General features: G+C 42.2%; 1 protein-coding gene across 2 annotated transcripts in view; it reads right to left on the reverse strand.

The window, feature by feature from the left end:
- The window catches only part of SUGP1 (SURP and G-patch domain containing 1), a 35,531-nt gene that overhangs the window by 12,647 nt on the left and 6,894 nt on the right, over window positions 1–15,990 (reverse strand). For both annotated transcript variants that reach the window (XM_056518206.1, XM_056518207.1), the window contains exons 2-6: window positions 9,124–9,289; window positions 8,807–8,904; window positions 5,955–6,176; window positions 4,927–5,050; window positions 881–987 (exon numbers count right to left, since the gene is read on the reverse strand). In XM_056518206.1, the coding sequence (XP_056374181.1) occupies window positions 881–987; window positions 4,927–5,050; window positions 5,955–6,176; window positions 8,807–8,904; window positions 9,124–9,289 (717 nt within the window). The remainder of the gene's footprint in view (window positions 1–880; window positions 988–4,926; window positions 5,051–5,954; window positions 6,177–8,806; window positions 8,905–9,123; window positions 9,290–15,990) is intronic.

The following is a 15,990-nucleotide window of genomic DNA, read 5'->3' on the forward strand; positions in this document are numbered from 1 at the left end:
TTTTTTATATCCTGAACAACCACTTAAAAGAGTTTACTCCCCCGATCATGATAAACCACCCACTGCTTGTATTTTTTTTTTTTAGTTTTCTATTGTTGAGTATCTTCTGTTCACTCTCACTAAGCTCCATAGATTGGGAAGGGGCTTTACCCAGCAGGTGTGACATCATCTGAAACCCTGCAGGGGAGAACTTCCTCCCTCACTCTGCTACAGACAGCTGAGAGCAGTTTAGTGTTAGATGGGCTGTATTCGCTAATACCGCACACACCTCCCTCAGCTCTGAACTCCCCTGGTGGCCAAACCTTTTGGGGTTAATTTAAAACAAAGTTACAAAATGTTATTAAGTATTATATTAGAAAGGCTAATCTATAACATCTTAAGTTTTACTACTAATGAGAGGCACCATTTCATTTTTCAAGAAACCCAAAAATCAGTCTGTTTCCTTGTGTCTTACAGCATTCCAAGAGTAGATCTGTTCTGTGGCATTACAGCCAAAATGTCACCACAATGGCAGCTAGTAACTAATCTGCTTGTTTTGTTAATATGCATAGAAATGCACTGAAAACCTTGTAAACTATTACTAAGGCAAGCGGGGCTCTGTGCACCGAGGGCAAGCGGGGCTCTGTGCATGCTCCCGGCTCACACATCAGGATGATTTACAAGCCAGGAGCCTGCACAGATCCCTGCTTGACCTGCCTTCGTATTTGGACTCCTCATAGACCCACACAGGCAATAGCTGCAATAGCTGAATTTTTCATGCAAAAATATACACATTTTTTTACCTATGTATATTACAAATATTCATATAATACTATTATCTACATTTATATAAAGTTTTAGTTGATTCACTAAAGGTACATAAAAAAAATAAAACACACACCTTTACTTGATGTAGTTTTCGGTTTTTGACTTTCCTGTTTCTGTTTAAATTCAGCTATCTTCTTTCTGTAATACAAGAACTCTCGGCTGTTCTGATCATGGAGAAATCTGTCAAGAAATGAAATGTACATTAGTCTCATGATAACTATTAAAGGGATGTTTCCAAATCAACATATAACCTGCCAAACAGGTTTCCTTTAATGTTATTTTGCAGGCTTCTTATTTAGCTCACCATACATGAGGAGGTCAAGATGCTGGAAGATCAGCAGCCTGAACTAGTAACTTTCAGACCACTATACAGTATTTGTAGACACTAGGGATCGACCAATTATTGGTTTGGCCGATATTATCGGCCAATAATCACTATTTTGGGCATAATCGGTATCAGCAATTACCTTGCCGATAATCCAATAATGCCCCGCCCCCCGACAGCCCCCCCCCCCACCGACCCGCCGCACCTTACCGCATCACACCCCCCACCGCACCCCCCCGGCCCCATTGCCTCCCCCATCCCCGATTTTATAATTAGTTGTTCCCGGGGTCCACGCTACTTCTGGCTCCTGCTGCGTCCTGTTTTACGCTGTGCGGAGTTACGTGACGTGACGTCACCATCATTGCGCACAGTGACAGCTCAGGAGGAGATGTAGAGTGGGCCCCGGGAACAGGTAATTATAAAACTGGGGAGGGGGGAGGCAATGGGGCCGGGGCGGTGCGGTGCGGTGGGGGGTGATAGGACTCAGGACCCCCGGAAAGGCAGGGGGAGAGAAGCGGATGGCGGCGGCGGTCTATGGCACCGCAAAAGCCGCTGCAGTTCATTGATTTAAAGCGCCAGCTTTAAATCAATGATCTGCAGCGGTGTCGTGTGGGGATAAATAGCCGATAACTTATAACGGAATATCAGTATAAGTTATCGACTATCGGCCCTAACCTCCACAGATTATCGGTATTGGCCCTAAAAAAAATATCGATATCGGTCGATCCCTAGTAGACACTAACTAAATTGTAGACACAACATGAAGTAGAAAAGCGCAGGAGCACGTAACAGTCTGTCAACCATATGCTGTATCCATGATCTGACTCCCCATGTAATAAACACTTTTTACATTGGTGTCAGAGTGCCATCTGATTATACTTCAATATGAATTATACAATATCTATAAATATAGGTGGTCCAATTAATAAATTAAGTGCAAATGCAGAACAAACACCACCACATACTGTATATAGTGCTACGTTACAACAGGTATACTAACCATCCATAGACAAAGCACAAGGGAAACATATGTTTGGGTGATGCACTGACCTGGATGACCAAACTGATGCACTGACCTATCTGGTTTAGTAAATACTTGTATTTTCCATGAAAAAATTATTCTGGAAAAAAAATTTCTTAGAGCTCCATGTTGTGCTGTCTCTTTTTTATTCTTTCTAGAAGTGTATAACTTCTATTTTTATTCTTTCTAGAATGTGTATAGAGCCAACTGGGTTACCATTAGTGGGGCATGTCCCTGCACTGTCTGATCCCATCAGCCTAGATTGGATGATCTCAGATAGTGCAGGGATATACCCCCAACTAGTACAACCCACTCGGCTAATAATCATACATTTCTAATAAGAATAACATAATAAAGGAAAACACAAAGCAAGAAGACAAGATATCAAACGAAGAAGAAAATGCCAGCATAAATGCAAAAACTCCCAATTTATTGTTAAAAGTCAGAGACACAGCATGTGAAAGGACAGTCACACATATCGGTTTTTGCCAACCTTAGTCATACTGGTATGACTAAGGTTGGAAACAACTGAAACGTGAGTCTGTCCTTTCACATGCTGTGTCTCTGACTTTTAACAATAAATTGGGAGTTTTTGCATTTATGCTGGCATTTTCTTCTTTGTTTGATGTATTCTGGTGTAGCCCTGCACCTGCCGTGCCGTGGAGGAGTTCCAAACAGGGTGAGCTAAATATTGTGACTTGCTCTATTTCTTATGTTAAGAACATAAAATACAGGGTCGGCCATTTCTATGGATACACCTTAATAAAATGGGAATGGTTGGTGATAATAACTTCCTGTTTGTGGCACATTAGTATATGTGAGGCGGGAAACTTTTCAAGATGGGTGGTGACCATGGTGGCCATTTTGAATCCAACTTTTGTTTTTTCAATAGGAAGAGGGTCATGTGACACATCAAACTTATTGGGAATTTCACAAGAAAAACAATGATGTGCTTGGTTTTAACGTAACTTTATTCTTTCATGAGTTATTTACAAGTTTCTGACCACTTATAAAATGTGTTCAATGTGCTGCCCATTGTGTTGGATTGTCAATGCAACCCTCTTCTCCCACTCTTCACACACTGATAGCAACACCGCAGGAGAAATGCTAGCACAGGCTTCTAGTATTCGTAGTTTCAGGTGCTGCACATCTCGTATCTTCACAGCATAGACAATTGCCTTCAGATGACCCCAAAGATAAAAGTCTAAGGGGGTCAGATCGGGAGACCTTGGGGGCCATTCAACTGGCCCATGACGACCAATCCACTTTCCAGGAAACTGTTCACCTAGGAATGCTCAGACCTGACACCCATAATGTGGTGGTGCACCATCTTGCTGGAAAAACTCAGGGAACGTGCCAGCTTCAGTGCATAAAGAGGGAAACACATCATCATATAGGCCACTGGATATGCGAAATTGCTACATGATGATGTGTTTCCCTCTTTAAGTGGGAGAAGAGGGTTGCATTGACAATCCAACACAATGGGCAGCACAAACAAGAAGTTAATATCACCAACCATTCCCATTTTATTAAGGTGTATCCATATGAATGGCCCACCCTGCAGAATTGTTATCTCATTGGGAATGCATGCAATTGGTTAAACAGGCTGATCAGTAGAAGCCACAAAGGTCGCCTTTAAGAAAGTTTTTTTAAATTAAAGGAGATCTGTAGTGCAATATAACTTATCCCCTATCCGAAGGATAGGGGATAAGTTATAGATCGTGGGAGGTCCGAGCGCTGGGGCCCCCTGGGATCTCATGGACGGGGCCGGAGCAGTATGCTGGAAAGGGGGCGTTCGGTCCCAGCATGACACGGTGGCTGACACGCCCCCTTCATTTACCCCCAAAGAGATACATGATGGGGGCGTATCTGCCGCAGCTTTCTGCTGGGGACGAAACTTCACTCCCTGCAGACTGCCGCGGCCCCGTTCAGGAGATCGCGGGGGGCCCCAGTGCTTGGACCCCCCGCGATCTATAACTTATCCCCTATCCTTTGGATAGGGGATAAATTATTTTGCGCTGGAATACTCCTTTAAAGCATTTTCAAAACTTAACAATAGACAAATTTGCACTCTTGATCCCTTTTCAAGTGAAAACATTGCATAATATACACGTACATTTGTTTTGCACATTGTTATTGTATTTTTTCATTTTTGAAAGCATACAGTTGTCCTAATATACAGTTATACGTATGTGGATTTGAAGGCATGTCCATATCCAGGAATGGTACATTACTGTACTCCTACAGTACAAAATGTTCCATACGCTGGGGCAGTAGAGTGCCCCTTTAAGAGCTGGAAGGCTAAAAGGCAATAATGCCCCCTGAGCCTTAAACGATATGCTGCAGAGTTATAAGTGGACTAGACAATTTAGGTGCTGAATGTTCCACCAGTGATTTAAAGGGGTATTCTGAGGAGTATTTTATGCATAATTCGGGCTTAACATGTGGTAAAACAAACCAGGGCATAACATCCCCCAGCTATTCAGAGCACATGAACAAAGCATTCACGTACATACAAGGCGGGGGACTTTAAATTTTTTTAAAAGCCTCCGATTTGTTGCTGTGGGTGACTGGTCAACTTTTCCTCTCCAATGGTTTTGATAAATCTCCCCTATAAAGCTGTCAGCTGAATGAATGCGTGTGTGGCCACATGTGTAGATTATTTCAGCTCAGACTTCCCCCCCCTTCCATGTAGGGATTGATGGCAAATCCTAGCATATGAATCAGAAAAATAAAGTTAACAGTAAAGTATACACTCCATTTCCCTACTCACCCAAAAGATGGATTGTCCTTGTAATCTTCCATTGCCATTTTTTCCAGCTCTCTGCCCCCTTCAGCTACAAATCGAGCCAACTGCTCCACCACTTTGCGTGTTTCTGAGTCCTCTGGGGGTGAAACTTTAAGCAGGCTGTCAGTACTGTGATTCAATTCACACAGCAAACAGTCAACAGGCATTTAACTGCTAGGAAGAGTACCAAGGCAAAGGAAAGGAAGGGAACAAAGCAGGAATGAGAAAGCAACAAATGCTTTATTGTCAGCCCTTGTCGCCAGCATCCCTGTACACTGTATGCTATGCTGAATGCCAACTGATCTAGTAGTTTAAGTGCCCAAAGGATAACCCAGAGTGTCGTTTAGGCAGAATAATTAATATGCCAAAAAAAATAATATTTAATATTTATTAAGTTATGCTATGTAACAACTAAATATTTTGACCCCTCTTTAGAAAATTACAAGTAGGTATGGATTTTCTTTCCTTTCCTAGGAACAGATTAGAGACCAAACTCACCTATGCCTAGTTATTTCAAGATCTAAAGAAGGCTTTCAATAACTGTCAGCCAAACGTTCATTTGGCCGACAGTTATTTCTCCCGACCTTCCCATACACATAATTGTATGGCACAACCAACATTCATGTGTCCTTTATAGGGAGGGGAGGGTAAGCCGCAGACAAATAGCTCAGGGTCAGGTGGTAAAATTCAACACACTCAACCCTTCTCTCCACCAACATTATCTGTCATTGAAGAGTCAGGAGGCTGCCATATACTTTAGACACTCTGCTGAACCCATCCAATCAGGCGGGTCTTTGGTCTTTAGTCTAAGGACACTTAAGGAATGTGTCACAATTCTGCTCATATAGACTACCATATATTTTAATGTAATGTATTAGATTATGACTACTTCATACAAAAAGTCTTCCATCTCAATCAGTAAAAATGCTGCAACTGTATGAATATTAATACTATATTATGCACCAAGACTCCTGTCCTTTTATAAACAACCCCTTCACACACTTGCAACTTACTTTTTATTTCTAACCACTGCTCATAGTCCTCTTCATCATCGTCATCTTCCTCAGGAGACTTAAAGACAGTACTACGACACAGCTTAGGAGTTTGCTTAGCACGAGTTACGGATTTCATTTGGGTGAGCATACTCTCCACTGAGGATCCGTGCCGCTTTCCTATTAGAAGAGGTTTTTTCTGCGTAGATGATGAGCAGCCACTAGAGCTTGCTGGAGATTTATCTAAAAAAAAAAATAATAATCATATATATATATATATATATATATATATATATATATATAAATAAATTTAGCAATGGTGTAAAAGGCAGTTTTAATGATTTCAAACATAAGAAGGCTAGCTCTGGTAATATGATTTTTCAGAGACAATAGCATATCGATGTCGACAATGATTTCCATAATCGATTTTTATCGATAATAATAATTAATTGTTGCGAACCTAATGTAGAATGATAAAGGTGTATCCGATAGCCTGAATTTATACCTTAAAAGTAAACGAAACTAAGCTATTTATATTAAATATATTATAAAGACAAAAATATTGGTCCCCACTTTTTAATCCAGGTGTTGCGTTTAGTCCCATTGGCAGAGGTGTATAAAATTAACCACCTACCAATACAGTCTGCCTTTTTTGAAAAGTGAAAGCATTTAGGAAACGCAGCAACTCAACTGGAAAGTGGAGACCACATGAAGATATAAGAGCAGGTAGCCAAGTGCAGTGATACATAGGCCGACATTTATCATTGTCTTTATACAGTTTTTGTGTCTAGAAAAGGCACAAGCAGGATTTTTGTGCCTTTTATTGCGCCTTTTAGTTTACACATTTCTGATGATTTTGAGTAGCAATCCTCTGATTTTGGCAATACACATGATATGGAAGGGATTTATCAACTGTGCCTTTTTGTGAAAAGGTGCAAAAAAGGCAAAAAGCCAATAAAGAGTCTCTAAACTACACCAGCCCAGACTTAGCTTAGATTTATGGTGTATGTGAAGAGTAAAATTTCAGAAAATGTGACCTGCACAAAATGTATTAAATGCTCTGCGACCATTTAATAAATTTGGTTCTCCTACACATTACCAACACACAAAAAGGCTTGGAAAAATGCTTCACTTACCCCTACAATGATAAATGCCCCCCCATAGGCTTACTCATCCAATATCAGTGTCTGACCTCATGAATGCTCTTTTGGATTAATGGGCAAACATTTGCACCCTAAAAATATTGTAGAGTCTTTCCAGAAGAGCAAAAGCTGTTTTAGAGGTTGACCGACTCTATATTGAAAGGGTTAGCCAGTAAAAAAAATATGCCAATTAGAGCTGCACGATATATCACAACTGCATTGCGATTTTACCATTTTGCGATATAGTGATTATTTAGCACTGCTGGGAGGAGAAACAATGGGCCATACAGCACAGGAGCCCCCGTGGCAGCAAAGTTGATCATAGCGTCTAAAATGCTGAAAACAAGTGCTGGTAGTTCAGTGGAGCTGATCGGGACACTCGCGGACAAAATCAAGAGAGGACATGCAGAGGGTCCCTACCTGCCTCCTTCCAGCCTCAGAAGCCTATACTAATGGAGCACCGATAACACTGATCAGCCTTTGACTGTCCGGGCAAACCAAAATGGTCCCGATAAAAACTACAAATCACGAAAATCGCAAAAACTGAGCCCTCATACAGCTCCGTATCCAGAAGAATAAAAAAGAATTAATAGGGGTCAGAAGAGGACAATTAGAAGAGGACATTTTTTAGGTAGTAAATTAGAAAAACCTGTATAAATTGGGTATCTGTGTAAGGCTGCTTTCACACTATAAAATTCATCCATTTAAAAGATCCGTCTGATGTGCCGTCATGCAAACCCTGCAAATCGGCCATTAAACGGCCGTTAGAAAATCCCATTATAGTCTATGGGATTTTTACATTATCCATTTTAATCCGTTATAGTCAGTTATTAATAATGGACATTATTTTGTGACAGAAGATGGTAACTGGAGAAATAGTGCATGTACTATTTCTTCCATTCATTCTCCCGTCACAAAATAACGTCCGTTATTAATAACGGACTATAACGGATTAAAACGGATAATGTAAAAATCCCATAGACTATAATGGGATTTTCTAACGGCCGTTTAATGGCCGATTTGCAGGGTTTGCATGACGGCACATCAGACGGATCTTTAAAACGGATGAATTTTATAGTGTGAAAGCAGCCTTAGCATATGGACCTATGGAATTAAGATAATTTGTAATTTTTTTACCGAAAAAGTGCACTGCATAGAAACAAACCCCTCCCCCCAAAACTTTTTTGTTTGACTGTAGATTCACGGTAAAATAAGTGCAAAAAACAAGCTTGATATGAAGCTTAGCATGCAGGTGAATCCAATCCCACTGAAGAATTTTCAACAAAAAAAATCCAATCAAAAACATTCTGCCAAAACATTGAACATGCTCAATGTTCTGGTGGACATTGTTTTCTCTGGGGATGTCCCTTGCTGTCTGGAGCTTCGCAAGTGTGAACCCGGCCTAATACATGTGAAATGCAAAGCTGCACATCTATTTAAGTGCATTTTAATGTGCAAATTTACATTTGTGCCGGATAAAATTTAACCTGATGTCCTTAAAGCTTCTGTAGCTGAAATGTGTTTAGGTCAAAAAACCTATTATAATTTAGTGTATAATTAAAACCTTATCAGTCAGTGCTGTGCAAGATATGAATTTCGTAAGAAAAAATAATTAAAAGGGAGGAAAAAACACATCTCACATAGAACATAGTTGTTTCACACTAATAGAGGAGAATGGGGAGGGTGAGACATATATATCTGTATAATTAAATACACAAGCATCCAACTCACCTGTGCCCGTCTTTTCTTTTTGTAACTTAAGGAACTGTTGTAGAAAGCTGCCATCATTTGCAAATTTATTTGACGTGGAGGAGGATGGAGCGGCAGAGCTGCAAGGGAAGCAGGGAAGACTTATGGTTATCTCGTGTACTCATTAGAAGGGACTACCCCTGCAGTAACTGATGGGCTCCCATATATACATACAGGAAAAGAAGACACTGAATTCAGCATCATTTAGATTAGCAAGTGTAAACATAAGCAAGTGAAAAGTCTATGTTAAAAAAATTAGCATTTTAAGGGTAGCATATAATTAACTTTTAACAACTTACTTTGTGCCTTGAGCTGGGTTGTTCTGTTGAGACTGCTTGGCTTGTTGCTGTGCTTTGGCCTCAATTTCTTTTTTCTTCTTTTCTATAAGAGCCTCTTGGTACTGAATATATGTACTTGGTTTAAAAGGTTTTGGAGGGGCAGACATATACCTCCTGCCACCTATCCCTGAAGTCAAAAGAGAAAGTGTGTGAATATATCAGGTAGCAAGTGGATAGTCATGTCCAGAAGATGATGGGGGAATTTATCAAGACTGGCATTTCAGATGCATGTCTTATGTAACATCCTGCTGGTTTCCAATTCGCTTGACTTATTAGGAGGCGCACACCTCTAAATGAATCCGGAAATGTTAAGTTTACTGCAAGTCCGTAGTAAACTGCGAGTGCATGTGCAGTTTAATACAGACTGCACAATTAGCATAGTCAGCGTAGTTTTATACTGACAGTGGAGGGAGTAATACTGACAGCGGTGGAAGGGAGTGATAGGAGCAGTAAACTTTACAGTAAATGGTCACTCAAAAACTCATTTTGCTATTGCACTTCTTATGGTAAATAAAAAAATCTTTCTAATGTACTTTATTTTTATTTTTTTTATTTAAATGAAGTTTTCTATGTTTTATTTGTGTTTAAAACAGCTGCCACTAGGCGTCTCCCTACTTGTTCAGAGCACATTTGCCCCGACTTTGGACTCCTGCTGGCCCGACAGAAGTCCAAACACAGGAAATGCAGCCTGGAGTGCTGAGGGGGGGGGGGGGTGTCCAGTCTTATCCAATCAAAGCTCCTCTCACACTCAACTGCCGTTTGCTGTTGGTTGCAGAGTGAGGGAGGAAGTTCTCCCCTGGATGGCTTCAGATGATGTCACACCTGCTGGGGAACGCCCCTTCCCAGTCTGGGAATCTGACAGAGGCTGAGCAGAAAATACAGAACAATATCAAGGTAGAAAACTAACAAATAATAAAAATAAAGACAGGGGGTGGTTTATCATGAACTGGGTGGATTATAACATTTATCAGATTAATGAGAGGTACTTTTAAGGCTAAGATTTCACTGAGGTTTTTACCCCACCAGCAAAAACACCAGGAAAAAATGCCACAGCTTTTTCCTGCATTTTGGCAGTTTTTCTGATGTGTGGAAACAGCCAATTTTGTACCTTGTGGCTATTTTCACTGCCTTCAGGGTACCATTCTGTAGGTCGGATGCCAGTCCACAGATTGTAAGGAGATGAGAAGTGATGTACAGCATCACTACTCACCTCCCCCGGCTGTATAGTATACAGGGGGGCATAGTGTACCCGTTTATACTATACAGGAGCCGGGAATCCCATTATTATACTGACAGGACTCCCTGCTCCTATAGCCCTTTGGGTGGTATACAGTATATACAGCTATCTATAGATAGCTGTATATAGTGTATAAAGAAGCCGACGTCCACTTACCTCCCTGGCTCCTGTCTCGGCTGAGTCCATGTAGCTCTGCCCCCTAGTGATGACGTTATCAGGGGGCTGAGCTACAAATGGGAACCAAGGTGGTAAGTGTGAGGCTCTGTTCACATTGTACATTTTGTATAATGTGAACAGACCCTTCTGCTGCTAAACTACAACTCCCAGCATGCCTGGAAAGCCAAAGGCTCTCTGGGCATGCTTGGAGTTGTAGTTTTTCAACTACTGGAGGGTCCCTGTTTGGGAAGACATTCCATTATGGACGCTTATATATATACAATATTGTGAAAAACTGGAAAATTTCTGGCATTTTTTTTATTTTATTTTTTATGGTGGACACTGTGCGGTAAAAGTGATGTTAGATTTATTCTGTGGGTCAGTACGATTATGGTGATACCCATTTTATATAGCTTTCTTTGTTCTTTTTCCTTTTCTGAGCAAAATTCTTTTTCTGCCATTCATTTTCCATCAGCCGTAACTTTTTTATTTTTCGTCTGACACCATTGAGTAAGGGCTTATTTTTTGCGGGATGAGCTGTACTTTTTATTGGTATAATTTTTGTGCTACCTTTTGATCTTTTTTATTCCGCTATTTGTACCAAAATCGGTGGATTTTTTAAATGTTTTTTTTACGGCGTTCACTGTGCTGGATAATGTACATTATATCTTTTTTTGGTGACAATAGAGGGCTTTTATTGGGAAAGGGGCATTTTTTTTTTTTTTTTACACTTCATACTTTTATTGAAGATTTTTTTTACACTTTTTACAGGTTATACTATACTGCAATACATTTGTACTGCAGCACAGTATAACCTGATGAGCTGCAGACACTACAGCCTCTGGCTGGATCTCGCAGGCTTCCGTAGCACGCAATGGTATAGCGGCACCACCGTTGGAGAACAGGAGGAGACCGCTCCCCCTGTCAACACCATAGATGCCGTGATCAGGATTGATCACGGCATCTATGAGGTTAATGCTGCCGGGCCGGCGCGATCACGGCTCCAGCAGCTGCGACGGGACTCCGGCTGTGATTGACAGCCGGTTCCAGTCGCCGATCTCCTGCGCTGCCTGTGGCAGTGTCGGAGATCGCTATCACGTATGCATACGTCCAATTGCGCGAACATGTCGGATGATTGGACGTATGCATATGTCCTATAGCGGGAAGGGGTTAAAAAATTTTTACAATGTGTCGTAGTGGAAGCTGTCTTATAGACGGAATTCATTACTAAGACGGACTTAGCGTTAGCCCCATAAACAGCTAGCGCCAACCCCCAATTACAATTATTACTCCGGTACCCACCACCACAGGGGTGCCAGGAAGAGCCGGTACCAACAGGCCCGGAGTATCAAAAATGGTGCTCCTAGGTGGTAACAGGCTGGCGTTATTTAGGCTGGGGAGGGCCAGTAGCAATGGTCCTTGCCCACCCTGGTAACCTCAGGATGTTGCTGCTTGGTTGGTATCTGGCTGAGAATGAAATACGGGGAACCTTATGTTTGTTTAATTCCTAAATAATTTTAAAACACACATAGGGTTCCCTGTATATTCAGTATCAGCCAGATACCAACGAAGCAGCAACAGCCTGACGTTACCAGCCTGACGTAACACGGACCATTGCTACTGGCCCACCCCAGCCTAAGTAATGCCAGCTTGTTACCGCCTAGGCCCAGGAGCGCCATTTTTAATGCTTTGGGCCCTTTGGTACCGGCTCTTCCCGATACCCCTGTGGCGGTGGGAACCAGGGTAATAATTGGGGGTTAGCGCTAGCTGTTTTTGGGGCTAACTCTAAGCCCCAGTTTAGTAATGGATTCAGTATTGATTCATATAAGACAGAAGCCTGAAAATTTAAGCCTGAAATGCAATGTCTTCCCAAACAGGAAGCCACCAGTAGTTGCAAAACCACAACTCCAATAATGCCCAGACAACCTTTGGCTGTTTGGGCATGCTGGGAGTTGTAGTTTAGCAATACCTGGAATCTCCCTGTCTGGGAAGACACTGCCATAACAAAATGTACAATGTGAACAGAGCCTCACACTTACTACCCTGGTTCCTGTCTGTAGCTCTGCTTCCTAATGACATCATCTCTAGGGGGCGGAGATACACGGACCCGGTGGGGACAGGAGCCAGGGAGGTAAGTGGACGTAGTGTTCTGTATACACTATATACAGCTATCTATAGATAGCTGTATATATTGCATATCACACAAAGGGTTAACCTACACCGTCCAGCAGTGTAAGTTAATTCTTTCCTTGCTGGGCTGGGCTGGTGCATAATGCTCAGCTCAGCAGGGGGTTAAGTGAACCAGCAATGTATATACTGTATACACATTGCAGGTTCACTGTAAATTCTCGCAGGGCAGTTGATATACAACGTATATCAACTGCTCAGCATCAGCTGTTCTCCCAGTGATGTGAAAAAAAAGTTTGTTTTTTTTTTCACATCACTGGCCGCACTTCTCCGCTCCCCTGCACTGTACTCCGCTGTGATGTGAAGATGTGAAGTTTTGCTGTTTTTTCACCCCTCCCATCGACTTCTATGGATGAAAAACGTCAAGATTTTCCTGAAAAAACGCCAAAGTCTCCACAAGAGGTAATTTTTTAAAAACTGTCGGGGAGAGCCCAAAATAGCCGAAAAACAGCAAAAGCATTAGATAAAACTACCAAACTGAAAAAAAAGTGAATAGGTAGGTGAATGTCTTTTTACCGCATTAAAGGGGTACTCCAGGGAAAACATGTTCTTTCTTCAAGCGAAACAGAATTCAGCGTCAGAATTCCGCTAGCAGAATTTCCGCAGTGTGAACAGGACAGCAGAAAAAACATTAAAGTCAATGGGCAGAGGAGATGTGCATTAATTTGGAGCGGAGAATTCAGGAGGAATTACTTGAGTAAATTCCTCTTGAATTACTCAGTGTGAACGCACCCTTAAAGGTTACATCACTGGCACTCCAGTGGCTGCCTGTGCAGCACACTTCTGAACTCTACGCTACTCTACCGCTGTCAGTATAAAACTAAGGGCACAAGTTTTTAAGTACTTTAGTATCCCTTTAATCAAAACCTGTGTAGAGGAAAAGTTGACCAGTAGCCCATAGCAACCAATCAGATTGCTTCTTTTACTTTGCAGAGGACAACCTTTTCTCAGCGCAGGTTTGAAAAAAAAAAAAAAAAAAACTCCTATAGAGACCATAATTGATCAAAACTTTTGACATGTAAAAAGTTTTTTGAATGTCATGTACACCTTAGGCCACTGTCAGACCCCTCCATAAACAAAGAGATCATGCAAGTCATCTTACAACAAGCACTATCCTTTCAACATCTGCCATTGGAGGAAAGTGGGGACACAGAATTACACATTAGATGTTAGGGCTGGGCGGTATACCGGTTCATACCGAATACCGAAATTTTTGGGCTGCACGATATGAATTTGGGCTGCACGATATGAATACCGGTTGGGCCCCCCCCCCCCTTGGGAATGAATTATAAGCCCAGCGCAGCTGTCCCCACATCGGGGAATTAATCATACGTGACCCGCCAGCGCTGTTCTGCTCCCCCCTCAATTAATTATCAGCCCAGCTGGTTACTACTCACATATGTCACCCGCAAGCACTGCCCTCCTCCTCTTTGTTGGGGGCCGCCGGCGCTGGAACTCTATACTGTACGCCAGTGGTCTCCAACCTGTGGACCTCCAGCTGTTGCAAAACTACAACTCCCAGCATGCCCGGACAGCCGTTGGCTGTCCGGGCATGCTGGGAGTTGTAGTTTTGCTACAACTGAAGGTCCGCAGGTTTGAGACCACTGCTGTACACTGCATCCCTATGCCCGGGCTGCAAAAGATACAGAAAATAAACTTTAACTTACCTACGTCAGCTTTACGCTGGGGACTGGAACGTCGGACGGCCGTCAGCCTATCACCGTCCGCAGCGATGTCCCGCTCCAGCCAGTGATAAGCTGAGCCCACTGTCATGTAAGGCTCTGGCTGGCTTCTTACATGACAGTGCGTTTAACCTATCACTGGCCGGGGCGGGACATCGCTCTGGCCGGTGATAGGCTGACGGCTGTCCGACGTTCCCGTTCCCAGCGTAAGGCCAACATAGGTAAGTTAAAGTTTCTTTTCTTTATCCTTTGCAGCCCCGGCATAGGGATACAGCGTACAGCAGTGGTCTAAAACCTGCGGACCTCCAGCTGTTGCAAAACTACAACTCCCAGCATGCCCGGACAGCCGGTGGCTGTCCGGGCATGCTGGGAGTTGTAGTTTTGCAACACCTGGAGGTCCGCAGGTTGGAGACCACTGGCGTACAGTATAGCGTTCCAGCGCCGGCTGGAGGAGGGCAGTGCTTGCGGGTGACATATGTGAGTAGTACCCCGCTGGGCTGATAATTAATTGGGGGGGGGGGGGGGCAGAACAGCACTGGCGGGTAACATGATTTGGGGGGGGGGGGGGGGGGAAGAAAGTAATAAACAGTTCCCGCACAAAGCAGTTATTTGTGCATCTGAACAGGACTTAAAAAAGGGCTGACCAGCCCAAGAAAGGAATTAAAATCAGTTCATGGTGATATAAAAAAATAAAAGAAGTCATACTTACCTGTCCTTGTCCTCTCATTTGATTCCTGGTTCTAGTGACACATTGACCAAGCAGACACTGCCCATTCCCCACATAGAAACATAGAATGTGTCGGCAGATAAGAACCATTCTGTCCATCTAGTCTGCCCAATAATCTGAATCCTATCATTAGTCCCCGACCCTATCTTATATGAAGGATAGTCTTATCCCTATCTTATATGAAGGATAGCCTTATGTATATCCCTATCTTATATGAAGGATAGCCTTATGCTTATCTCTATCTTATATGAAGGATAGCCTTATGTATATCCCTATCTTATATGAAGGATAGCCTTATGTATATCCCTATCTTATATGAAGGATAGCCTTATGCATATCTCTATCTTATATGAAGGATAGCTTTAGGCCTATCCCTATCTTATATGAAGGATAGCCTTATGCCTATCCCTATCTTATATGAAGGATAGCCTTATGCCTATCCCTATCTTATATGAAGGATAGCCTTACGCATATCTCTATCTTATATGAAGGATAGCCTTATGCCTATCTCTATCTTATATGAAGGATAGCCTTATGCTTATCCCTATCTTATATGAAGGATAGCCTTATGCATATCTCTATCTTATATGAAGGATAGCCTTATGCTTATCCCTATCTTATATGAAGGATAGCCTTATGTATATCCCTATCTTATATGAAGGATAGCCTTATGTATATCCCTATCTTATATGAAGGATAGCCTTATGCATATCTCTATCTTATATGAAGGATAGCTTTAGGCCTATCCCTATCTTATATGAAGGATAGCCTTATGCCTATCCCTATCTTATATGAAGGATAGCCTTATGCCTATCCCTATCTTATATGAAGGATAGCCT

Source organism: Hyla sarda, chromosome 1, assembly GCF_029499605.1.
Source record: "Hyla sarda isolate aHylSar1 chromosome 1, aHylSar1.hap1, whole genome shotgun sequence".
In the NCBI taxonomy this organism is placed as follows: Eukaryota; Metazoa; Chordata; class Amphibia; order Anura; family Hylidae; genus Hyla; species Hyla sarda.